The 26110-nt window shown below is 44.1% G+C and overlaps 1 protein-coding gene across 1 annotated transcript; it reads right to left on the minus strand.

Moving 5' to 3' along the window:
• Positions 1 to 2398: 2398 nt before the first annotated feature.
• Positions 2399 to 26110, minus strand: LOC140724635 (extracellular calcium-sensing receptor-like). The gene is made up of 7 exons (XM_073039059.1): positions 25844 to 26110; positions 24285 to 25118; positions 23485 to 23712; positions 20431 to 20554; positions 19441 to 20344; positions 5830 to 6177; positions 2399 to 2576 (listed from the first exon to the last, which is right to left on the minus strand). The coding sequence occupies exons 1-7, from the start codon at positions 26096 to 26098 to the stop codon at positions 2399 to 2401; spliced, it is 2871 nt and encodes a 956-aa protein (XP_072895160.1). The 5' UTR covers positions 26099 to 26110.

Raw genomic sequence — 26110 nt, forward strand, 5'->3', positions numbered from 1 at the left:
CTACCTTGATCAGATTGTATTTCCTTAGGCAACCCAAAATAAGTAAAGAATTTTACAACAGCCTTTATCACAGTTTTAGTTGTTAAATTCCGAAGCGGTTCTTCCTCTGGAAACCTAGACGCAGTGCTCATGATGGTTAACAAGTATTGATGGCCAGCTTTTGTTTTTGGTAATGGGCCTACACAATCTATAATAATTTTGGAAAACGGTTCACCGAATGTGGGAATAAGTTGCAGTGGGGCCACTGGAGTAACTTGATTATGTTTACCCACAATTTTGCAAGTATGATACGTTTTGCAAACCGTCGCCACATCTTTTCACAAACCGGGCCAGTAAAAATGTTTAAAAATCTTGCCGACGGTTTTCCTCACCCCTTGATGTCCACCCAAGGGCACACTATGGGCTAAAGTTAAAATCTTATTTCGATTAACTTTGGGAACAACCACCTTGTGAAAAACCACCCATTCATCACTTGCAGGGATTGTAGGCCTCCTCCACTTCCTCATCAATACTCCTTTCACAAATTAATATCCTACTTATCACAACATTGTGGGCCGAATGGTTTGTAGTACGCATGTTTCTAGATTTCTATGAAGGGCGCATAACACCGTCGGGAAAAAAAGTACAATATCTGAAACATCTTGTGTTTTAGTTCTTGCAAATTGCTGAAATTAAGGCAAGGCTATATAAAGGCAATGGCTCAAAAAGAGGATGCCCATCATTAAGCATCTTCATCTTGCAAGATATGCCATCTTCTTATTGCTACTGTCAATACGGAGGTATAGAGTCATAAAGACAGACACTTAAAGTTTTTGGAACAGCTTCTTCCCCTCCGCCATCAGACTGCTCAACGGACACTGAGCCCACCTATACAAGCTCACTCTTTTTTTTTGTTCTTTTCTTGCACTCTCTATTTAACTCGTTTAAACTTTTTTTCTGATTTTAATTTATACTTTTTTAGTTTATATTTATTGCAATGTACTGCTGCTTCAAAATATCAAATTTCATGTCATATGCAGGTGATATTAAACCTGGGTCTAACTGTAATACGGATTCCTCTCAGTCCTCACATTAAAAACAAACAAACGTATGTTTCTGTCCGTATTAATAAGCTGATCTTGTTGTAAGAGTAAGAATGCAGTCAAATATTTGGGTGACTGCACACCAATTTATCTCCTTTTTACAACTGTAAGAAAAGACCAAAGTATCCAAGGAGTTTCACACGCCGGTAAATTTTCCCAATGCCTTTCATATTAATATCAAAAGTTTTAATTCTCGCTGTCTGTTTGACTTTGCTTACGTTGCTCTTAGTAATAGATTTTTTTGTAATTTACGTTTCACTGCAGAGGAACATACCAAATATTAGTTTAACATCAAAAACTTCTATTTAGAATACAATAATCCAACACCTATGTATCAGGATGAAAGTTTGCCGAAAGATTCGATCTTTGCTATTCAATTATATTGTCCCTGATCTTCTAGTACAGTATGCCATCCATATCACTATATTCCTCGATTTGGTAGCATCCGAAAGTTATGTCTTCAAAATGTGGTTTATTATTCTTTATCTAAAAACTGGATCTCGCTGCTTACTTGTAAGTTCACAGCTTTACTACTTATTATCACATTGCTAAGCAGTTTGCGTTTCACTTTAGATCGGCCATAATATAATCGATTCTATATTCATTCATTTGTCTGAAGCACTTTGTTTGAAGTCGAAAGAATTTCGAACAATATTCAAATCTGCCGTTAGAACGTCCAAAAGTACGGTCTTCTTACATTGGCCTGATGTGTACTGTAACGCATTAGTGAATAATAAAACTGCTTTAATCTACAACTGCGTCGGTAACTGAGTTACCCATCTGTCCAGATTAAAACAAAGAAAACACTTGAGCGTGCGCAGAATAGTAAAATCACACACTCTTCAGTGATTTCGTCCGCGAAGGAATTCATATTGATTCTGCGAGCTCACACATGACATAAAGATAAAATATCAACAGATGAGAAGGGAAACCTTGAAACTACTTCAGTGTGTTTGGTAAATTAATCTAGATTATCTAAACAGTCTAACTGTTCTGCGTGCAAGTGCCGAAGCAGCGCTAAGCAGGGCGTCGTTTGTAGAAATAGTAATTGCTGTTATAGTGAGGCAGGCTGAATTAAACGCAGATAAACCCACCTGGAAGCCACATCAGAGGCACTGCAGCACGAAAAGGATGCGGAGGTTGTTTTATCCGCGGCCAAACTCATTGAGGTGGACTGATAAAGACGATATTAGATTAAGCTCATTATGTCATTCAGCAGAGTGGACCTGGAAGAATCAGTCTGTATATGATTATACATACCCACCAGAAAATACTGAAGACATAGGTCATCCAGTCAAGTCTGAAACATGCTAGAATCAGATCTTTCGAGATTCGCAGCCAGGCGACACCTGCTGACGGCCGGTCTCACCAAATTCGATGATCAACCAGATGATTACTCGGCTTGGAATTCCATGTTCTTCAATCACATTGAGGACCTCAACTTCAAGCCTAGTGAAGAAGTTGCCCTGCTGGTGTAGTGGCTTAGACTCCAGTCTGCTGATCATGCAAGCTGATTAAGGTAGTTTAACATCAATACACTACTGCTGTTCTGAGTTTAGTCTGACAAAGAATAGATAAGTGCTACAGGTCTAAAACTTCAGAAGTTCCTAACAGGCAATGCCCTCTACATTGGAAACCACACTCTCTCGGGAAGATGAGATGCCACAGGGAGAAATATTTAGAGGAGCGAAATGCCTTCCACAAAGTCATATCTTTCCACTGCTGTTCTTCAACCGGGCTCTTGCCGAAATATTGTGACGCTGTTTTCCAGTGCTCGGAATACGTCAGCGACAAAGGCTTTGCCGCTCCTCTTGTTGGCCCACGCCCTGGTCTATGAAGAGCCACACAAGTACCTCTTTAAAGCTTGGCACGGAGGGAGATGAATTCCCTTCCACTCTAGTTGCATGGCTTCCTGTATTGAGGTCTGTGAATACACTTCACCAGTTAGTCATGTTCAAAGATCTGCCCTGTCAATGTTTATCCGGAAAGTCACCGTGAGCTGAGGATGAGGATCTATGCTGTGTTTGACCAGAGCAACAAGTATCTGGCTAAATCCTCTTTCTTCAACATGCTCAACATAACCAATGGTGCCTTCCATACCGAACCTATCGATAGGTATGTTACAAACGGTTGGGTGAAGAGAAGGAGGCTTTACAGCCAAATCTATTGAGAAATAGACTCGTTTAACACCACCCCCCCATACCTTTTGAATGCGACGAATATCCGGACAACAGGAAGCAAATTCTCACTCCAAAAGCAGCGATAGAACATTCCCACCTCAGCCCTCTTGCCAGTAAGATTCTGTCCTCGACCCAAAGGCTGGGATCTTGTTTCTGCCAGGAAGAGACATCACACAAGTACACAATGTAGAAGTGCAACATTTGGTCTCCGAATGCTCAATGTTCAGCATAGATTAGCACTAGTCCTGTCCAGGACTCTCACGTCCCGTCCAGTTGTGTCTCCTCGTCCTGTAGCTACGTCTTGTCCTCGCCTGGTTCTGGAGTCCGAGCCGGAGTCAAGTCCCAGGTTTTGGTCCCTGGCTCTGAGTCCTAGCCAAGGCTCCTAGTTTCCAGTTCCATGTCCTGGTTCCGCTATCCTAGTCAAGTCCTAGACAGGTCCGGAATCCTTGTCTCGTCCAGGGCCTGTGCCATGTCCAGCGTCCTTTCTTCCCCACTTTCCTTGCTTCCTTCTCACGTCTAGTCCTGTTCCTGGTAGTTCAGTGTCTGTGTCTTGCATTTGGGTCCGTTCCCAACCCCCCAACCCCCCCCCCCCCATTATGACACAAGGACAAACTGCCTTAAAAAGGCATCTCGGAAAGATTCAGCAAACTAGCGCTCTTGAGATACATGAACAATGTAATTTTTCCAATTGACCTATACGTTGAAATGGCTATCATAACACTGTCCCTTTGCACACCTTTCCGATTTCTGATGTTGGCCGCAGATTCTTATATGTGGTCCACAACTCACCTATTGTTGGGAGGACTGTATATAATAGTCATCAGGTGTCTTTTACCCTTGCATGTTCATAACACAAAGATTCAAAAGCTTATGATCTTATGTCACTTCTTCCTAATGATTTGATGTCATTCTTTACCATCGGAGCCAAGCCACCCCTTTTGCCTACTTCCCTATCCATCTGATATAATGTGTAACCTTGGACATTCAGTTCCGAGCGCAGCCACGATTCAGGGATGACCTCACATCATACCTGACATCATGTATTGGTGCATTAAGTTCATTCACCTTATATTTTATACTTTATAGCATTGAGAAAAACATTTTCTGCATACTGCATTTGCTGCCTTTTTTGAATCTGAATTTGTAATGCACTGATATCGACCTTGCTAGGTGCAATTTTGTACTTACATCTGCCTGCCTGTCCTAACAGCCTATCTTAGTTGTTTATTTTACCACTTGTCCTTTCCTGAGCCCCTTCACTCCGGTTCACATTCCCTGACAAATTAGTTGATACCTTTCCCAACAACTCTTACAAACCAGCCCGCGAAAATATTTGTCTCCCTCGGTTTCAGGTGCAATCCGTCACTTTTCATATGGCATACCTCCCCCAGAGGAAATCACCATTATCGAAGAAACTGAGATTCCGCTCCTTGCACCAGCTTTTCAGCCACGCATTGATGCGTCAAATCATTCTGTTTATACATTAAATACCTTGTGGCATAGGCAGCAATCCATGAATTACTACCCTGGTTTTTCTGCTTGTCAGCTTTCTACTGAGCTCACTAAGTTTCCTTTTCAGGACGTGTTTGCCTTACCTTCCTATGCCATTGGTACCAATATGTAGCTAGACATCTGGCTGCTCTCACTCTTTCCCTTCTGTACCACGGAATATTCCCCTTTTAGGCTTTTTTTTCACCTTAGTGTCTCGGATCAATTCCGGTTTTTTTGCACAACACACGATGCAGAATAGCTGATCTGCTATGGATGCAACAACAACTGCTCAAAATAGCAATCCGATTTGTATTCTGGAAAGTCCCCTTCTGATACATCGAAATCCATTGTGACAATTATAATATTGCCATTTTTGCCATGCATTTTCTAGATCCTGTTTTTATGTGCCGAGCACATCCTTCCTACACTGCATACACTCCTATCAGGACTTTTTCACCCTTGCAGATGAATGTGCAGAGAACGAAATAATAAAAAAAACACTCAATCCTGATGAAGGGTTTCGACCGAAACGTCGTCACTACCTCCTCGCATAGGTACTATCTAGCCTGCTGAGTTCTGCCAGCATTTTGTGTTTTTTTTACTTATTTCCAGCATCTGCTGGAATAGTCATCTCGTGTTGACTATTCAAAAGGGTCTATTTTATTTTGTCATGTAGTGTCACAAAATGGGGGCAATGGTGCTGGAGGAAGACCCAAATGCAGGAGACAAACACGTTTTGTAAGGTTAACTAAAATAGAGTTTATTACTGTTTACAAGGAGAACCGTGACGCAAGGATAGAACAGGGAAATCAAGGAGAACAAAGAGGAAACAGGAATAGGCGTAAAGGACGAGGGCTCAGGCCCGGGACTAGGCTAGGACTCAGGGTCTAGGGGGCCAGGACATGGAGATCGGGGATCAGAGTCAGGACTTGGAACACAGACCTCGGATTTGGCTTGGAGACTTGGAGGAACACAGACCTCGGATTTGGCTTGCAGACTTGGAGGATCACAGACCTTGGGTTTGCAGACTTGGAGGATCACAGACCTTGGGTTTGCAGACTTGGAGGAACACAGACCTTGGACACTTGGACGCTCGGAACGCCGCGGCCAGGACTTGGACGCTCGGAACGCCGCGGCCAGGACTTGGACGCTCGGAACGCCGCGGCCAGGACTTGGACGCTCGGAACGCCGCGGCCAGGACTTGGACGCTCGGAACGCCGCGGCCAGGACTTGGACGCTCGGAACGCCGCGGCCAGGACTTGGACGCTCGGAACGCCGCGGCCAGGACTTGGACGCTCGGAACGCCGCGGCCAGGACTTGGACGCTCGGAACGGCGCGGCCAGGACTTGGACGCTCGGAACGCCGCGGCCAGGACTTGGACACTTGGGACTTGGATCACCACAGCCTGCACTTGATATTTTGGACTTGGAACAACAGGGCCAGGACTTAATACTCAAACACAGGACATGAAACACTGAGCCGGGACTCCGCCTTAAGACACCGGGCATGGAGCCGGGAATCTTTAACAGCGGGGTCAGGACCCTTCTAGGGTACAGGGCCGGGACCCATCTTTAGACAGGACATGGATACGGAGACCACACAACGACAGTCCATTCGAGTAGCAGAAAACGGCGTGTCTACTGAACTGGAGACAAGACGACAAGACAACCAAAGTCTATTCGAGTAGCGGAACGGCCAGCCTACCTCGCTGCATACAAGACGACAAAACAGGGGACGGTACTATCACTGGACCCAAGTTTGTTCCAAGCTGCGGGAGTTCTTAACTCACCCTGGCGGGTTAACCTTGCCCGGACCCACTCTGGCAAGGGAAGGCGAATTGCTGGCACTTGCTGCGCGACGAGTCTTTGCTTGCTCTGGCAAGAAACTTAGTTGGCTCCGGCTAGATGACTTTGGCTTGCGGTAGCTACGGTGACTTCGCTAATGCTCCATAACGCTCTCGCCCCGACCGGCTGAAGCCAGGGGCTTATACACTGCCGGTTCTGTCGAGAGTAAATTACCTTAATCACCAAGCTCGAGGGACACGTGAAACAGGGAATGAAAGTGGAACAAGGAGTCAACGGTCCGGATCATAACACAACCTAGATAAATTTAAAGGGAAAGCGATACGGGCCATGACATGCTATTAATGGTTTAATTTCCTCATCACAACATATCGGATGATTCTGTTATTTTTTTCCGTGTTCTATGCTCTAGTATAACAGAATGTTACCACATAATTTGCTGAAGGGAAAACATAAAATAATTACAGTTCATTATTGTGAATAATTGTTTGATGCAGAGAGTCGTGGTTGCATGGAAGTCGATTTCAGCGCCGGTGGTAGAGGCGGGTACAATAGGGTATTTTAAGAGATTCTTAGATTGGTGCATGGAGATTAAAGCATTACAGTGTTTTGCGGAAATTCTGGGCAGTTGCTAGAGTAGGTCACATGTTCGGAACCACATTGCGGGCCGAATGGCCTGCAGTGCGTATGTTTCGATGTTTCCGTGAAGAGCGCATAACACCATCTGAAGAAAAGTACAAGATCTGAAAGATGTTGTGTTTTAGTTCTTACAAATTGCTGAAATTAAGGTAATGCTATATAAAGGGAATGGCTCAAAAAGAGGATACCCATCATTAAGCAACCCTCATTGTGCAAGATATGCCCTCTTCTTATTGCTACTATCAATGCGGAGCTATAGATTCATAAAGACAGCCACTTAATGTTTTTTGGAACAGCTTCTTCCCCTCTGCCATCAGACTGCTCAACGGACCATGAACCCACCTATACAAGTCACTAATTTTTTTGTTCTTTTCTTCAGGCTTGCTCTCCTCCAGGCTTGTCCAGATGGTCGCGATGGAAGTTTTGAATGAGGGAGGAGTCTGGAATGAAGGAGCGGGGACTCCAGGAACGCTCTTCCGGTCCGTACCCTTCCCAGTCGACGAGCTATTGGAGGCCGCTGCCCAACGGCGCAGATCCAGTAGCCGCTAGACGGTGTATGCCGGCTGGTTGCCGATGATCCGGGCGGGTGGAGGGGTTTCAGTCGGAGGACACTAGGTGCTGACAGAAGCTGGTTTTACTTGAGAGACGTGAAAGGTTAGGTGGATGTGCATAGACTTCGGTAGTATTAGCCGGATTGTTGTGGGCTTAATTATACTTTCGACCTCGAAAGGGCCCAAGAAGCGAGGGGCGAGTTTCTTGGTCTCGTTTTTGAGGGGAATGTCTTTGTAGGAGAGTCACAGCACCTGCCCAGGTTGATGCTCGGGTGCAGGAGCATCCACTCCAACGATGGCCGCTACGACGATGCCTGTTGTATATGGCGGTCTTTCTCTTAAACCTTGGCGCTCTACGTCACGCGCCTGCGCAGTCTAGCCTCTTTTCCCCGCGCTGTGAAAGAAAAGGAAAATGACCTTCTCTCCGCGATGCCTTCACTCTTCCACTCTCAGCCTCTTGCTTCGATTGAAACTTTTAAATATTAAAAACATTTAAATATTATGAATGAGAATGCGCTGGAGCTTTTGGAAAACATCAACTTAGATAAGTCACAGGGAACGGACGAGATGTACTCCAGACTACTATGGGAGGCGAGGGATGAGATTGAAGAGCCTTTAGCGATGATCTTTGCATCATCGATTGGTATGGGATAGGTTCCGGAGGATTGGAGGTTTGCGGATACTGTTCCCTTATTCAAGAAATAGAGTAGAGATAGCCCAGGAAATTATAGTCCAGTGACTCTTACTTCAGTGGTTGGTAAGTTGGTGGAGAAGATCCTGAAAGATAGGATTTATGAAATTTTGGAGAGGCATAATACGATTAGGAATAATCAGCATGGCTTTATCAACGGCAGGTCCTGCCTTACAAGCCTGACTGATTTTTTTTTTTAGGATGTGACTAAACACATTTATGAAGGTGGAGCAATAGATGTAGTTTACATGGATTTCAGTAAGGCATTTGACAAGGTACCCCGTGCAAGGCATACTGAGAAATTAAGGAGTCATGAGATCCAAGGGGACTTAGTTTTGTGCACCCAGAGCTGCTTTGCCCACAGAAACAAAATGTGGTTGCAGACGGGTCGTATTCTGCATGCAGGTCGGTGACTAGTGCTGTGCCTCAGAGATCTGCTTTGGGACATTACTCTTCGTTTTTTATAAATGACCTGCGTGAGGAACTGAAGGGATGGGTTACTAAATGTACTGATGATGTACATGTTTGGGGTGTTGTAGATAGTGTGAAGCGCTGTCAGAGGTTACAGCGGGACATTGATCGGACACATACTGGGCTGAGAGGTGACAGATGGAGTTCAAAACCCTGGTCAGTGTGAGGTGGTTCATATTGGTAATACAATATGATGGTGAATATAGTATCAATCGTAAGACTGTTGGCAGTGGTGAGCATCGGTGGGATGTTGGGATCCGAGTCCATAGAACACACAAAGCTGCTGTGCAGGTTGACTCTGTGATTAGAAAGCATACGGTGCGCTGGTCATAGTCAATTGTGCGATTGAGTTTAGGAGACGAGAGGTAATTTGGCCGCTCTATAGGACCCTCGACAGACCCCATTTGGAGTATTGTGCTCAGTTTTTGGCACCCTACTACAGAAAGGATGTGGAAACCATAGAAAGTGTGCAGAGAGATTTACAACGATCTTGCCTGGATTGGGAAGCATGCCTTATGAGAATAGGTTGAGTGTACTTGGCTTTATTTCTTTGGAGCGACGGAGAATGAGAGGGGACCTGATAGAGGTGCAGAAGGAGATGGAAGGTATTGATCTCGTTAATAGTCAGAGTCTTTCTACCAGGGTTCAAATGGCTAGCACGAGAGGGCGCAGTTTTAAGGTACTTGGAAGCAGGTACAGAGGAGCAGTCAGGAATAAGTTTTTTTATGCAGAGATTGGTAAGTGAGTGGAATAAGCTGCCCGCGACGGCGTTGGAGGCGGATACGATAGGGTCTTTTATGAGACTCCTGGATAGGTATATGGAGCTTAGAAAAATAGAGGGCAATGTGTAACCCAGGATAATTTCTAATGGACAGAGGTGATCGGCACGGCTTTGTAGGCTGACGGGCCTGTACTGTGCTTTAGATAAACGGTGCTAGCGAGGAGATAAATAGGAACGAGAAATTGGCGGGTGAACTGAATAAATATCTTGCATTATTCTTTAGTATGGTGGAAGTTACAGGTGTTTGGGATCATGCCGTGTACGAAGTTACCATTGCGAGAGAACAGTTTCTTCAATATGTTCCGTTGGGAGCAACAGTATCACAGATTTGAAGAACCAGGGTGTAGAATATATGTCGAAAATCTATTTAAGAAGAAAAGAAAAGCTTACGAAAGCTTCAATGAACTAGGCAATGTTACAGATCTAGAATATTATAAGGTTGCTAGGAAGGAACATAAGAATGAAATTAAGAATACCAGAACGGGCCACGACACGGCCCTGGTGAGCAGAACTAATGAAAGCCCTAAGACAAGTATGTGAACAGCAAGGGGATGAGCGATGTGAGAATAACACCAATCAGGCGCGATAGTAGAAACGTGTGCATGGAGTCGCAGTTAGTAGCGGATGTACTTAATGAATACTTTTCTTCAGGATTCACCACAGAAAAAGACCTTTGCAGTTGTGGGATGACTTACAGCGAATCGAACCACTTGAGCATGTAGACATTAAGAAAACGAATCTGCTGGAGCATTTAAAAAGGATTGTTCGGTAAATAATGCGAAGGCTGCTGTGGGAAGCGCCAGAGGATGAGAGGGTAAAATATGTTGTTCCCTTGTTCAACAAAGGGAGTAGAGGTTACCAAGGAAATTAAATACTCGTATGTATAACTTCAGTGGTGAGAAGGGTGTTGGAGAAGATCCTGCCAGGCAGGATTTATGAGCATTTGGAGAGACATAATCTGATTAGGATAGTCAGCAGGGCTTTGTCAAGGGCAGGTCGCGCCTTAGGGTATGATTGAAATCGTTGAGAATATAAGAAAGCATATTGATGAAGGTAGAAGAGAGGATGTCGTGTATATGGATTTCAGTAAGTAATTTGGTAAAGGTCCCCATGCAAGGCTCCTTCAGAAAGTAAGTATGTAAGGGAATGGAATGAGACCTTGTTTTGTGGACCCGGATTTGGCTTGCCCAAAGAAGTTAAAGGGTGGTTATAAATGGTTCGTATTCTGCATGGAGTTCGTGACCATTGGCGTTCCGTAGGAATCAGTTCTGTGACTTCCCCTGTTTATAAATACCCTGAATGAAGAAGCAGAATGATAGGTTTGTAGGTTTGCTGATGACACAAAAGTTGAGGGTGTTGTGGGCAGGCTGGAGTATTGTCAGAGGTTACAGCAGGATATCTACAGGATGCAGAACCTGGCTCAGAAGTGGCAGATGGATTTCAACCCAGAGAAGTGTGAAGTAGCTTATTTTGGTAGGTCCAATTTGAAGACAGAATATAATATAAAGGGTATGCCTCTTGGCCGTAAGGAAGATCAGAGTGATCTTGGGTCCGTGTCGATAGGACTCTCAAAGCTTCTGTCCAGTTTGACGGGGTTGCTAATAAGGCGTATGTTGTCTTGACATTCATCTAACATGGGCTTGAATGCTCGAGCCGTGAAGTAATGTTATGGCTATATAAGACATTGGTCAGACCCCATTAGGAGCACTGTTTTCATTTCTGGTAACCTCACTACAGGAAGGTGGTGAATACCATTCCGAGAGTTCAGATAAGATTTACAAGGATGCTGCGTTGATTAAAGTGCGTACCCTATGAGAATAGGTTAATTGTACTTGGCCTTTTCTCCTTAGAACGACGGAGGATGAGAGGTGACTTGATAGAGGTGTATAGGATGATGAGGGTCATTGATCGTATGGATAGCCAGAGGCGTTTTCCCATTGCTGAATTCGCTAACACGAGAGGGGCATAGTCTTAAGATGCTTGGAAACAGGTCCGATGGAATGCCAGGGGTTGAATGCTCTGTCGGCAGCCGTAGTTGATGCGGATACAATAAGGTGTTTTAAGAGCCTCTTAGTCAGGTACATGGAGCTAAGGAAAATAGAGGGCTATGCGCTAGGGAAATTCCAGGCAGTCTCCAGAGTAGGTTATATGGTCGGCACAGCATCGTGTGCCAAAATTCCGGTAATGTGCCTACATTTCCATGAAACCGAAGATTCTGAAAGTAGGTTGGTCACCTCGAGCAGAGCTCTCCACCCCAGGTTTTTGAATTCGTTAGAGATTGAGGAGGCATTAGTAATGATATTCCAATAATCGTAAATACTGAAATGTTTCCGGAAGACTGGCAATTGCAAATGCCAGCCAACTCTTCAAGAATGGGGATGAGTCAAAAGAAGTGAAATTATATGCCAGTTAGAAATAAGACGGAGGGTAAGCAGAGGAGAATCGGTTGGTAGTGTGCACCTGAACATTTATAAGACCTTTGACAAGCTGGCACACCTGAAGCCGCTTACCAAGCTGCGACCCATGGTATTACAGGAAACTGCTAGCATTGATAAAGCAGTGGCTGATTGGCAGTAGGCAAGAAGTGACATTAAATGGAACCTTTTATGATTTGCTCTCTGTACAGGGGTCTGTGTTAGGAACGAGTATTTTGTTACGTTATGCATATAAAATTTAAATGATAGAGTTCATGGCTCTTCTGCAAAGTTTGCAGACAATACAAAATTAGGTACAGCGGCAGATAGCTTTACAGACGGATTTTGACATGCTAGGAGAATTGGCAAAGGTCACAGATGCTATACACGGTCGAAAAATGCATGGCCATGCCTTTGGACTTAGAAACAAAAGGGTTCAATATTTTCTAAACGGAGAGAATATATAATGAGGCGCTAAAGGACCTAGGAGTCCTGGTATTGGGTTTTCTAAGGTTATTTGGGAGGTCTGTGGTGAGGAAGGCAAATTCTATATTAGCATTCATTTCTAGAGGAGCAGAATATAAAAGCAAGGATGAAATTTTGAGTCTTTATAAAGTGCTGACGAGGCCAGACTTGTATCATTGTCTGATGTTTTGGTCTCCTTATCTCGGAAAGGGTATTCTAAAACCGCAGAGCGTTGAAAGGAGGTTTAAAAAAACACTCTATAAAAACAAACGGCTTATCATATGAAGAGCGATTTATGGCTCTGTTTCTATATTTACTGCAATTATGAAGCATAAGGGGAAACAATAGAAGCCAATCTTATGGTGAAATATCCTGACAGAGTGGATGTGGAAAACATATTTCCTGTGGTTCGAGTGTCCAGGCCCAGAAGATAGAGAAAACAAATAGAGTGTCGCTGTTTTCCGTGGGAAATGAGGAGTAATTTATTTAGCCAAGAAGTTATGAATCTGTCCAATTCATTGCTACAGTCAGCTGTGGAGGCAACGTGGTTAAATATATATTTAAGGCAGAGTTTGAGAGACTCTTGATTAGCGAGGACATGAATTGCTCTGGAGGGAAAGCAGAAGGGGGGCGGGGAACTGGGGGGGGGGGATGGAGGATTAAAAATCTATTTTGTTGTATGGCCCAGTTGAAGATGTCGGTTGGCATAGGGAAATATATACCGGAGATACGAGGAGCTTGATTTCTTTTAAAGCTGCCGGAAGAAGGCGTTAGGACGGATTTTCTGTTAATGGGGAGATGCAATTAAGCCTGTTCTTTGATGAAAGAAGAAATTCATAATATTCTGAAAAGTAAAGCCGCATTCGGAGAACAGGTGGGACGGACAAGAAGAAGCGGAGAAATAGGAACTGTGTTTATTGACGATAGGAGGGAGAAACTGGAGGTCCAAGAGGCAATCTTCATGGGGGATCAGAAGTGGAGAGGGGCAAAAAACTTTAAGTTCTTCGGTGTTATTATTTCAGAAGACTTTCCTGCTCCTAGTACTGTCACAGCAACGGATTCGGTTGCTTAGCAGATTCTGCACCTGCACTCGTGAATATGAAAGTGTCAGATAGTTATGATTTCACTATGACTGTTCCTAACTCCCTACACTTCGTTGTATCGCTTGTCGAGACTCGGGCAAAGTACAACAACGTTAAGTTGCCTACTTGCATTCGACCTCGATTGCAAAAAGTGGATTGTCGCATCGACTGACTTTGAACTCCAGGCTTATTCGAATTATAGAAACATAGAAACATGGAAAACATAGAACCTACAGCACAATACCGGTCCTGCGGCCCACAAAGTTGTGCCGAACATGTCCCAGCCTTAGAAATTACTAGGGTTACACATGGCCCTCTATTTTTCTAAGCTCCATGTACCTATCCAAAAGTCTCTTAAAAGACCCTTTCGTATCCGCCTCCACCACCATTGCCGGCAGCCCACTCCATGCACTCACCACTCTCTGAGTAAAAAACTTACCCTTGACATCTCCTCTGTACCTACTCCCCAGCCGCTGAAACATGTGTCCTCTTGTGGCAGCCATTTCAGCGCTGGGAAAAAAGCCTCTGACTACCCACACGATCAATGCCGCTCATAATTTTATACTCCTCTATCAGGTCACCTATCATTAATATATATTTAGATATTCCTTTCAGCCGCAGTTTTCGCATCTAGTATTCTGTCTGAGAATTTTAATTAACAGCCTTATTTAGCTAACATGTTTTTTAAAGTTTTCCCTTAAAATACTGTTCGCATTAAAATCTGTAAAGAATCGAATCACTTCAGCGACACTCCCCACGCACTTGAGCCATATCCAAACGAACAGATAAGCACTTAAGTGCAATTATGAAGAAACTAAGCAGCGCCTCTACTTCCGTGTAACATTACAACGATTCGGGGTGACATCTAAAATTTGTCAAGCTTCTCTGGATGTGTGTCGGAGAGTATGTTGATTGGTTGAATCGCAGCTTGGTATGCAAACACCGATGCCCATAAACGTAAAGTCGAATATCAATCGTGTATACTGTACAGTCAGTCACGGATAGTGCCCACTCAACCATTGATCACATCTCGAAGTGGTGCTGTCACAGCAAAGCGCCATCCATCTTCAGAAACTCACACCAATCAGGTCATGGACTGTATGGGTTTTGCCAACAGAAAGAATCTCGAAGAGTCTCAAGACTCAGACCGCCATGTCATTGCTTCTTAACCATTAAGCTCTTGAACCCGAGAACAAAACCTTTCTCAATTTCACTTGTCCTGTTCGTGAAATTTACCATAGAGGGCTTCCAGACTGTTCGCTCCGATCGGAATTGCACTGAGAGCGGTAAGCGCAAAGGAGGGAGGCTTGCTGCTCTGGTTAACAACAAATGGTGCAATCCTGGTCATATTACGATCAAGGAAAGTGTTTGCAGATCAGTTATTGAACTTTTTTTCTGTTGGACTCCGGCCATATTATTTGCCAAGGGAAATCTCGCATGCAATTGTGGTTGTTGTGTACATCCCTCCCTCTGCCAATCCGACGTCGGTGTGTAACATCATTCACACCGTTATAGAAGGACTACAAATCCAGCACCCGAGTGCCCTCATTACCATCTCGGGTGACTTCAACCATGTTACCATGGCTAGAATACTGCCTAACTTCACGCAGTATGTGAGCTGTACAACCAGAGGGGAGAGGACCGTGGACTTGATATATGCTAACGTTAAGGATTCTTACAGCTCCTCTCGCCTCCCCCCAGTGGGAAGTTCAGATCACAACCTGGTGCATCTCAAACCCTGCTACGTGCCTCTGCTGAAGAGTAAACCTGCAACCTCGAGGTCTGTGAGGAAATGGCCGGCGGAGGCTTATGAGACACTCCGGGATTGTTTTGAGGTGACAGACTGGCAGGCCCTCTGTGAGCCACATGGAGAGGACATTGATGGGCTCACAGAGTGCATCAATGGCTACATAGACTTCTGTGTGGACTGCAATGTTCCGGCAAGAACTGTCCTTTGTTATTCAAATAACAAGCCATGGGTAACAAAGGACATTAAGGACATTTGAACGCTAAAAAGAGGTCGTTTAGAGATGGAAATAGAGAGGAGCTGAGGACAATACAGAGGGACCTGAAAGCCAAGTTCAGGGAAGCTAAAGACAGGTATAGGAGGAAGCTTGAGTGGAAACTCCAGCAGAACAACATGAGAGCGGTCTGGAGTGGGATGAGGACCATCACTGGGTTCCAGCGCACCAGCAGCAGAGGAGCAGAAGGCAGTGTGGACAGGGCCAACGAACTTAATCTGTTCTTCAACAGATTTAACACTGTGGCCCCTGCCCATCCCCCACATTATTCATCTGTTGTCGGACCCCAACCAACACATACTCCACTCTCCCCTCCTACCCCTCCTCACAGCCCCCCACCCTGCTCTCGTGACTACACCCCTCCCACACCTCACACCATCACAGTGGGCTTCACAGTTGAACAGGTGAGAAGACAGACAAAACGTCTCCACCCAAGCAAGGCTGCAGTCACGGATGGTATTAGCCCCAGGGTGCTCAAAGCCTGTGCCCCCCAGCGTTGTGGAGTACTTCACCATGTTTTAAACCTAGGCCTGAGTCTCCAGAGGGTTCCTGTGCTGTGGGAGACGTTCTGCCTCGTACCTGTACAGAACACGCTGCGCCCCAGTGGCTCCAATGACTACAGACCGGTGGTATTGACCTCCCACACCATGAAGACCCTGGAGAGACTTGTTCTAGAGCAGCTCCGGCCTACTTAGACCCCCTCCAGTTCACCCATCAGCCCCGACTAGGAGTTGAGGATGACATCGTCTACCTGATGAACCGTTTCTACGCCCACCTGGACAAGCCGGCGAGCAGTGTGAGGGTCATGTTTTTTGACTTCTCCAGTGCGTTCAACACCATCCGCCCTGCTCTGCTAGGTGAGAAGCTGACAGTGATGCAGGTGGATGCTTCCCTGGTGTCATGGATTATTGCTTACCTGACTGGCAGACGGTACGTGCGCTTGCAAAACTGTGTGTCAGACAGAGTGGTCAGCAGCCCTGGGGCTCCACAGGGGACTGTCCTATCTCCCTTTCCCTTCACCATCTACACCTCGGTCTTCAGCTACAACACAGAGTCTTGCCACCTTCAGAAGTTTTCTGATGACTCTGCCATAGTTGGATGCATCAGCAAGGGAAATGAGGCTGAGTACAGGGCTACGGTGGGAAACTTTGTCACATGGTGTGAGCAGAATCATCTGCAGCTTAATGTGAAAAAGACTAAGGAGCATGTGGTGGACCTGAAGAGGGCCAAGGCACAGGTGACCCCTGTTTCCATCCAAGGTGTTAGTGTGGACATGGTGGAGGATTACAAATACCTGGGGATACGAATGGACAATAAACTGGACTGGTTAAAAAACACAGAGGCTGTCTACAAGGGTCAGAGCCGTCTCCATTTCCTGAGAAGACTGAGGTCTTATAACATTGGTCAGGCGATGCTGAGGAGGTTCTACGAGTCTGTGGTGGCCAGTGCTATCATGTTTGCTAGTGTGTGCTGGGGGCAGCAGGCTGAGGGGAGCAGACACCAACAGAATCAACAAGCTCATTCGTAAGGCCAGTGATGTTGTGGGGTTGGAACTGGACTCTCTGACGGTGGTGTCTGAAAAGAGGATGCTGTCCCAGTTGCATGCAATCATGGACAACGACTCCCATCCACTCCATAATGTACTGGTTAGGCACAGGAGTACATTCTGCCAGAGACTTATTCCACCGAAATGTAACACTGAGCTTCATAAGAAGTCATTCCTGCCTGTGGCCATCAATCTTTACAACACCTCCCTCAGAGTGTCAGACACTCTGAGCCAATAGGCTGGTCCTGGACTTATTTTTCCACTTGGCATGATTAACGTATTATTATTTAATTATTTATGGTTTTGTATTGCTGTATTTCTTCACTACCCTTGGTTGGTGCGGCTATAACGAAACCCAATTTCCCTCGGGATCAATAAAGTATGTTTGTCTGTCTGTCTTTCATCTATTTACTCATTTTCAAGGACCCTACATCTCATGCTCTTAAAGATATTTCAGATTTATCTATCTATCTATCTATCTATCTATCTATCTATCTATCTATCTATTAATTATTGCTATTATTAGTAGTAGTAATATTTATTTTTTATTTACACAGTTTGCTGATTTTCACTCTGGTTGTTTGTCCGCCCTTTTGGAAGCTTGCTTTCACTGATCTATTAATGGGTCTTGGACCTTCTGGATATGCTCACAGAAAATGAAACTCGGGTCTTATAGGCTGACATATATGTTTTTTGACAATAAATGACCTTTGATCTTTGAAATTTTAAGGAGGCTGTGAAGAAGTATAGTGAAGGCAGCTGTGGGAGTCGATACGTCTTTATAGGATAAATGCAGGCAGTTTGACTCCAGAGATGCAGCCAGAGAAATTAGGAAAGTGGTGAGATTTGTCAAAAATGGAGCAAGTAAGATTACGCCAGAGTCGAAGTTGGAGGCAAAGTTTGGTGAAATTCATTGATTCAAGGTTCGAGGTTGAAGATGCATTTACTATCAAAGTATGCATGCAACATAGAATTTTGATATTCGTCTTCTCCGTACAGCCAAGAAACAATGAAAACCAAGGATGCCATTTACAGAAAACCATCAAAACCTACGTGTAAAGAAAAAGAAAACAGGTATGCTGCAACAAGACTGACTAACCAGCATGCACAAAAAAACATTTCATGTAGATGGCAGCAGTAATTGCAAATTCCGAAACTAGCCGCGCACAAACAGCAACAGGAACATGAAAGACCTCACTTCACAACAGCGCAAAGAAAAACAAAACATAAAAGAAAGGAACATTGCCAGGGAGTTCTTGGAAAATTAGCCTGCTACGTGACCAAAAAAGGGAAATCATACCTGAGGCCTATCTCAGGTAGGGGCTACACGTTTGGTTTAGAGAAATTGGGAGAAAGAGAAAATGTTGAATATGTGGGCCAGTTCAGTGGGGTGGCGGAGGAGGTACTGGTCAGTCTGTTGTTGAGTGGAAAGCTTTAAGACATTATGAGCGGGGACAGTAGTGTTTAAGGACTGGATACCCATTTGAAAATGAGGCGATCCGGGTCAGGTAAGTGAGAGCTGTTTGGGTGATCGGGAACATACAAAGTGTCGCCTATGTAGGTGAGAAGCGATCGAACCAATGGCAATAAAATAAAGTCCTTACCTGAGGATACATGTTTCGTATGACAAGAACATACGGGTGAAAGGGCAATGGGGTCAGTCAGGTGATGTAAATACACATTCTTTATTGATGGCCCCAGTTACCGCTCAGTCTGTCGGGTCAAATATGCAGTCTTGATTTTTTCCCCAGTTCGAAACCAATAATCGTATGGATGTTGCGAACTGAAGAGGATTCGTGGCCTGAAACGTTAACTGTATATTCACTTCCATAGATTATGCCTGATGTGTTGAGTCCCTCTCGCATTTTATAGGTGTTGCATTGGATGGAATGTGTTTAATGTAAGCTTGAGATCATTACCATTGGAGAAGATTCGACGGCTAATGTTTAATCATTAAGGCACCATAAAACTAAATCTAACATCACATTACCGTGGAAATAAACATGTGGCAAAGATTAGCGTGGTCGCATTCCATATTAAGGCATTCCCACAATCCAATCCATCCTTTTTGGGGAAAGTTAAAAAATATTTTAAAACACTAGATGTCAATTGTTACAGATGTAACCTGTTGATACACGAAAATAAATAATCATAGCTACGTTTACTGATCCAGAATTACACACACCTAAACACGAAATGAATATGAACGTACTCTAGTAGTTACAGTGATGTCCCTTTAGCCATCATATGTTTCTTTGTATTAACGTTCGGTTTTAGTAAGATAATGTAACATTTCGGTGCAAAAATACAGACGAGCAGACCAAAGCTCGATGCCCAGATAGCAAACACTTCAACAGCCACGGTATACTTTCCCGGTGAGCTCACATAGGCTGGAATAAAAGTTATCCAAACAGCGCAAAAGATCAGCATGCTGAAGGTGATGTACTTGGCATCGTTGAAATTGTCTGGGAGTTTCCGAGCAAAGAATGCAAGCACTAAGCACACGACTGACAACAGAGCAATATAGGCCGACACTACGTAAAAGGCGGTCCATGCGCCGACGTCACATTCCAGAATAATGATATCCCTGTAATAGTTCATGTTTTTCAGGGGGTAGGGAGGTGACACACTTAGCCAGACAATGCAAACTAAACCTTGCAAAAATGTAAGGAGGCAGACGCCCAGACGTTGCTGCGCCGGACCGAACCATTTCATCACACTGCTGTTGGGAAGAGTTGCTTTAAAGGCAACCAATACAAGAATGGTTTTTCCCAAGATGCAGGAAATGCAGAGAGCAAACACAACTCCGAAAGCTGTGCGGCGCAACATGCAAGACCAGTCGGATGGTTCTCCAATGAAGGCGAGCGAGCAAATGAAGCAAAGCAGGAGGGCGAAGAGAAGCAGGAAACTGAGCTCGGAATTGTTCGCTTTGACCATTGGAGTGTCTCGATACCAATAAAAAATTGCAGCTGTGGCCAAAGTAAGACACGTTCCCACAAGAGCAAGCGTAACTAATACAGACCCTAGAAGTTCTCGAAAGGAAAGGAACTCAACATTCTTGAGGACACACTGGGTTTTTGCCTGATTGGACCAATATTCCGTGGGGCACTTGATGCAATCCGTGGCATCTGGAAAATTAATTATTTTATGAGACAACGCGTGTGAGCACAGAAATGGCGAATTCATAGATGTTACAGCGCATCTCAACACTTACCAGTGACGTTGCTAATTTCACCATCTGCGCAATCTGTGCAGTAAAAACAACATATCGGCTGCCCCTTCCGACTGACTCTTCTTGTTCCAGGAAGACAGGGTTCTGAGCAAATTGCTCGGGGGATCTGAAGCAAAAGAAAATATCCAGACTGTATTTGTTTTATTGGTGGTTAATATCTCTATGCACATGTTCAAATTTGATCTTTTCCAATATTGTTCTCAGTCCACAAACGTTCCCCGAATCCGACCTGTATTTTGCTGAAATACTTTTAAAATTACAAATGTATTTGATTTGAATTGAATTGACTATATTTCTTACATCCTTCACATACATAAGAATAAAAATCTTTATGTTACGTTTCCGTCCAAATGTGCAATGTGCAGTTTATAGTAATTTGGAATAAATAGTATGTACAACATAACAGTCAATATAGCACAGAAATATAATTGTGTGAGCTAATCAGTCTGATGGCCCGGTGGAAGAAGTTGTCCTGGAGCCGGTTGGTCCTGGCATTTATGCTGCAGTACCGTTTCCCGGATGGTAGCAGCTGGAACAGTTGGTGGTTGAGGTGAGCGGGGACTCAATGATCATGCGGGCATTTGTTCCGCACCCGTCTCTGTAAATGTCCTAATAGTGGAAAGTTCACATCTGCAGATGTCCTGGGCTGTCCGCACCACTTCCTGCAGCATCCGGGAATGAGAGATGTACAGTTCCCATACCATTTAGTGATGCCGCCAGCCAGGATGATCTCAGTTCTGTCTCTGTAGAAGGTCCTTAGCATTTTGGGACTCATGCCAGACTTCTTCAAATGTCTGAGGTGAAAGAGACACTGATGTGCTTTTTTGTCACCACACAGCCGGTTTGAACAGACTAGGTGAGAACCTCGGTGATGTGTATGCCGAGGAACATAAAGATGTACATTGCCAACACCAGAGCGATTGATTTTAATAAGAGTTAGCCTGTCTCTACTCCTCCTGTAGTCCACAACCAACTCCTTTGTTTTTTTTTCGACATTGAGGGAGATATCCTTTTCTTTACACGATAGGAAGTGTGTGGGAACTATAAAACACCGTGCAGAGGAGATTTACAAGAATGATGCCTGCTTTGGGGAGAATGCCTTGTGAGAATAGGGCCTTTTTTCCTTGGAGCGACGGAGGATATGAGGTGACCTGATAGATGTGTATAAGATGATGAGAGGCATTGATCCTGTGGATAGTCAGAATTATTTTTTTCTTCCCAGGGCTAAAATGGTGAGCACGAAGTTTAAGGTGCTTGGAAGCAGGTTCAGAAGAGATGACAGGCGGAAGATTTTTTTACGCTGAAAGTGGTGAGTGCCAGCGACGGTGCTGGAGGCGGATATGATAGGGTCTTTTAAGAGACTCCTGGACAGATGCATGGAGCCTAGGAAAATAGGTAATTTCTAATGTAAGGGCATGTTCGGCCCAGCATTGTGGGCCAAAGGGCCTGTAGCGTGCAGTAGGTTTTCTACTTTTCTATGGGATCACTGTGTCAGGGTGATGACTTCTTCTCTGTAGGCAGCTTCATTATGATTTCACATTAGCTCGATCAATGTAGTATCGTCAGCCAATTTAATTAGCAGATTGGAGCTGTGGGTGGCGACACAGTCATTGGTATACACTGAGTAAAGGAGGGGGCTTAAGACACAGCCCTAAAAGGAACCTGTGTCAAGACAACTCTTACCATCTTCTGGCGATCTGACAGCAAATCCAGGATACAGGTAAACAATGCAGGGTGAAGGCCGAGGTCTCTGAGTTTGTGGTCCAGCCTGGAGTTCAATGCTAAACTGTAGTCCAAGAGCAACATTCTGACATAACCGTCACTCTTCTTCAGATATGTAAGGACGGTGTGTAGAGTTGTGGCTATTGCATCATCTGTCGTTCGGCTGTGTCAGTAGGCGAGCTGTAGGGAGTCCAATGTGGGTGGTAGCATGCTGCAGATGTCGTCCTTGACCAACCTCTCAAAACTTGTGCTTATTATTGAGATGATTGCGATAGAACGCCAGTCATTCAGGCATTTCACTTTGATCATTTTTAGGTACCGGTACAATGCTGATGTTTTGAAGCTGGAGGAGACTTTGCACTGGGAGAGGAAGTGATTAAAATGTCTGTAAACAGGCTTTTCAGTTGTGCCGAGCATAATCTGGGTACCCGTCATGGAATGTTGTTTCATCTTGCAGCTTTGCATATGACATTAAACTCGACTTTTCTGTTGACCAATTCCGTACCTTAAATCAGGAGCATCGCCTACTCTGTTTGTAAACGAGGATCTCCATCCAACCCACCCACCACCCACATCCACAGCACACCGTCCCGTACCAAGACTTTACCTTTTGTCCCAAATGAATTGTGAAATAAAATTGCTTCTGAAACTTTTTTGAATCTTAAGTAGCAGTTGGAATAGCAATGAATGAATTTTCGTGGAACTGCGACCAAATTAGGAACAGACAATTAAAAGTACGTTCCAATTCTACGCAAGCATTATGTAGCTAACATACAAGGCAAGGGTGCATTCAGCAGCATTGTTTTGAAGGTATGTAACTGTCATGGCGGGAAGAGTAGAAAGTTGTGTCTCGCAAGGACTGAATGAAAGAAGATAATGTCACATTGCTGTTAGTGGTCAGTCAGATCACGTCAGATATACGATCTGCCACTTCGCCACCACCTCTGGTTCCATTCAAATTCCTATATGACGTAACCTTGAAAATATCTAGAGACTTGACCTCCAGGATCCTTCCAGAGCAGAAAATGCAGGAGATTCACCAACAACTGAAACAGCAAATGTCCTATTCCATTATTTTCAAGTGATCACCTTCATAGTTCGTATGTGCATCAAATTGTTTGAGGCTCCGACTGCACAAACCATTTCTACATCTGCCCTTAAGGTTATATATTGTGTGTTTGAATAAGGCCATCCCTTGAAAAGCAAGAGCATTATTTTCAATAATCGCATCCATCGCTAATATCATCCAGATCCCAAGCATACAACTAATTTCCATTTCGCCAAAGTAAATGAACTGTAAATAAAGGGCCTTACCGTATTTCCCTTCGTGCTCCACATGATATCCCCGACATTAATCACCAGTTCGTGTCCTGGCGGAGCCGTGCCATCATAATACCCAATGTTTATAATGTCAACTCGACCCTTCAAATTTGTTTGCAAGTTCACGAATTCGTATCTTGGTACTGGGTCTCCATTTGCATCAAAGTATACGGTTTCGCCCGTCTTGGCTGTAAAATTCACTGTGCGTAGGTAGTGCATCAACTAGAGTGGAATAAAGCAAGGGAAGCTTATTTTTAACCGGATCGTAGAATGCAAGTACAGGCGTACAAGTAAATTGTCATCAGACAACACTTGGAAAATTGTAATCAGTTCTGATCCGGTTGCAAATAACTAATACGAGAGTGCAAAATTTTAAGGAGATTGGAAGACAGCATCGAGGCCGTTTTTGGTAAATTTGGTTTTACACGAAGTATTGTACGTGCATGGCACGTTCTGACAGGGACATCTAAACTATTCCTTGATAAGTGCATGGATGACAGAAAAATGGAGGGGAACGTGGGAGCGAATGGTTTGATTGATCTTTGTGTAGGTTGTGTGATCGGTACAACTCCTTGGACCGAAGCACCTGGACTGTGTCTGAAAAGTTATGATATACAAATGTGAAATAATTTCTGAGAACAAAAGTTTAGCGGCCATAAACAGAAATGGTGACTAATGTATAGTGGACAGTGTTTGAATGCACAGGAAAATGGAACAATATCAACTTCAACTGTAAACATACCTGCCCATGAGTTACTGAGGGTCTTGACTCAGCAAAGAAAGTAAAGCCCTACCTGCCACGGCTGGAAGTTTGATACATGCGCACAGGTGTTATTCGTAAAGGGACCCTTTCCTTCTTCGCAGTTTAACAGATCGTGGAGTGCGTGAGCGATAGAGTAGACAGCTTTGTAGACGTGGTACGAGCTCCCGTCCATTTTCGCTGGAAGATAGTTATTTTCTATTCCATCGATTTTCTCCTTCCCTGAGCAATGCTGAATAATATCTGAGGAATTTACAGGGCTTGTCCCGTTGCCTGTAGTAAAAGCGCAGGTGAATAAAGTTTCCCAAAACTCAGTAACCAGCATGTTGCCAGGAAAATTGGAAGGATGGACGTTATGAAGAAAATCTCTGAGATCATCTATCTCTGTCCTGTGTGTGGCTGGACCTATTGTCCCGGCGAGATAAATTGCCCTTTCTGCAGGCGGAAGAAGATTTCTTGTCACCCACCCTTCACTTCCAATCCACTGGATACCGGTTACATTTTGACGCCAAATCTCGTTCAACAAAATTCGCATATCACCACCTTGGACAAAGGCCACGACTACTTTAGTAGACGCCTGTTTAATCACCTGGACAATTTTACTGATTTTGTCTGGCGGGTCCGTCCTGTAAAAAGACTCAGAGTAGGCAATACAAACCCCAAACTTCTCCACATGTTCCACAAACCCTTGCATTCCAAAATTACCGTAATCAGTATTACTTCTTATCGTTCCAATCCATGTCCAGCCAAATGTTCTCACCAATTCAGCGAGAAGTTTGGACTGGTACTGGTCGCTGGGAATGGTTCTCAAAAACGTGGGGTATTCTCTCTTATCGCTGAGACAGGAGCAAGTGGAGTAGTAACTAATCTGCAGAGAAGGAGATAAATTGTTCAATACTTGGATCAGTCTTTTAACTGTAAGTCACTGATACATCAATAGTGTTTCATTCTGAATGGCTTTCTATACCACGTATCTGTAATTTTTAGAATACAGCATGAGATGTAGAAAACATATGTAACATCATCAACCGGAGGTTAATGGCATAATAAGCAATTTTTCATGAACAACTTACTTATACACCACAGGACACTCATTTAAGGCGAGATGGGGAAAGACAAATGCAATACGATGGGCACCTTTCACGGAAAAGTGATGTGGCCTGAAATAGATTGCCAGAGTTGGTGCTGATGGCAAAAGCGTTTCAGATCCTTTCAGACACGTACATGACTGTGCAGAGATCTGATGAATATGAACGTTGTATACTCAATAGAAACTCTGTAGTTAATAGTTTAGGCTAATGTTGTGCCATGTTCTGTGTTCTGTGATCCAGTATAACAAACTTTAACAAAGGCTAAAATTAATTAAGTACAATATATTATTATGAGGAGACCATAAACAAAGTCTGGCGGATTTAGACTATAATAAAATCTAAAGGTCTAAAGTAACTTTTTACTCTGTTTTTACGATTAGTTGAAACTATGTCAGATCCCCATGTCCTCTGTGTCCTGACATGAGAATCACATTTTTATGTCTGTGCAAATAAGTGACTTCATCGGTAGACTCAAAATGCTGTCAACTATTTGATACATTACCAGCGGAACCCCAAATGATCCAATTGCTCTTGCCGTTACGATTGAATGTGTAGATTTATCGCAGCCAATAATGGCAGCAACCTTAGAGGATCCTCCACATTCCGGATATTCAATTGATTTTTCTCCATTGATCAACTCTAGCGCTGCTTCAGTAGCGATCGTGGGGGATGAACAGTCATCGTAGATCTCATACCCCAGTGTGATCCCCGGCAAGAGTTTCTCATTCCGATTTATTTCTTCAATGGCAAAAATCATCGTCTGCGCTAG

Source organism: Hemitrygon akajei, chromosome 3 (assembly GCF_048418815.1).
Source record: "Hemitrygon akajei chromosome 3, sHemAka1.3, whole genome shotgun sequence".
NCBI classification, from domain to species: domain Eukaryota; kingdom Metazoa; phylum Chordata; class Chondrichthyes; order Myliobatiformes; family Dasyatidae; genus Hemitrygon; species Hemitrygon akajei.

Coding starts and splice junctions, on each gene's coding strand:
- LOC140724635 (XM_073039059.1), bottom strand. CDS start 26,098: ATGATTTTTGCCATTGAAGAAATAAATCGGAATGAGAAACTCTTGCCG. Junction 25,119..25,843: donor GATCATTTGGGGTTCCGCTG/GTAATGTATCAA, acceptor CCTTCTCTGCAG/ATTAGTTACTACTCCACTTG. Junction 23,713..24,284: donor CAAACTTCCAGCCGTGGCAG/GTAGGGCTTTAC, acceptor ATTCCACTCTAG/TTGATGCACTACCTACGCAC.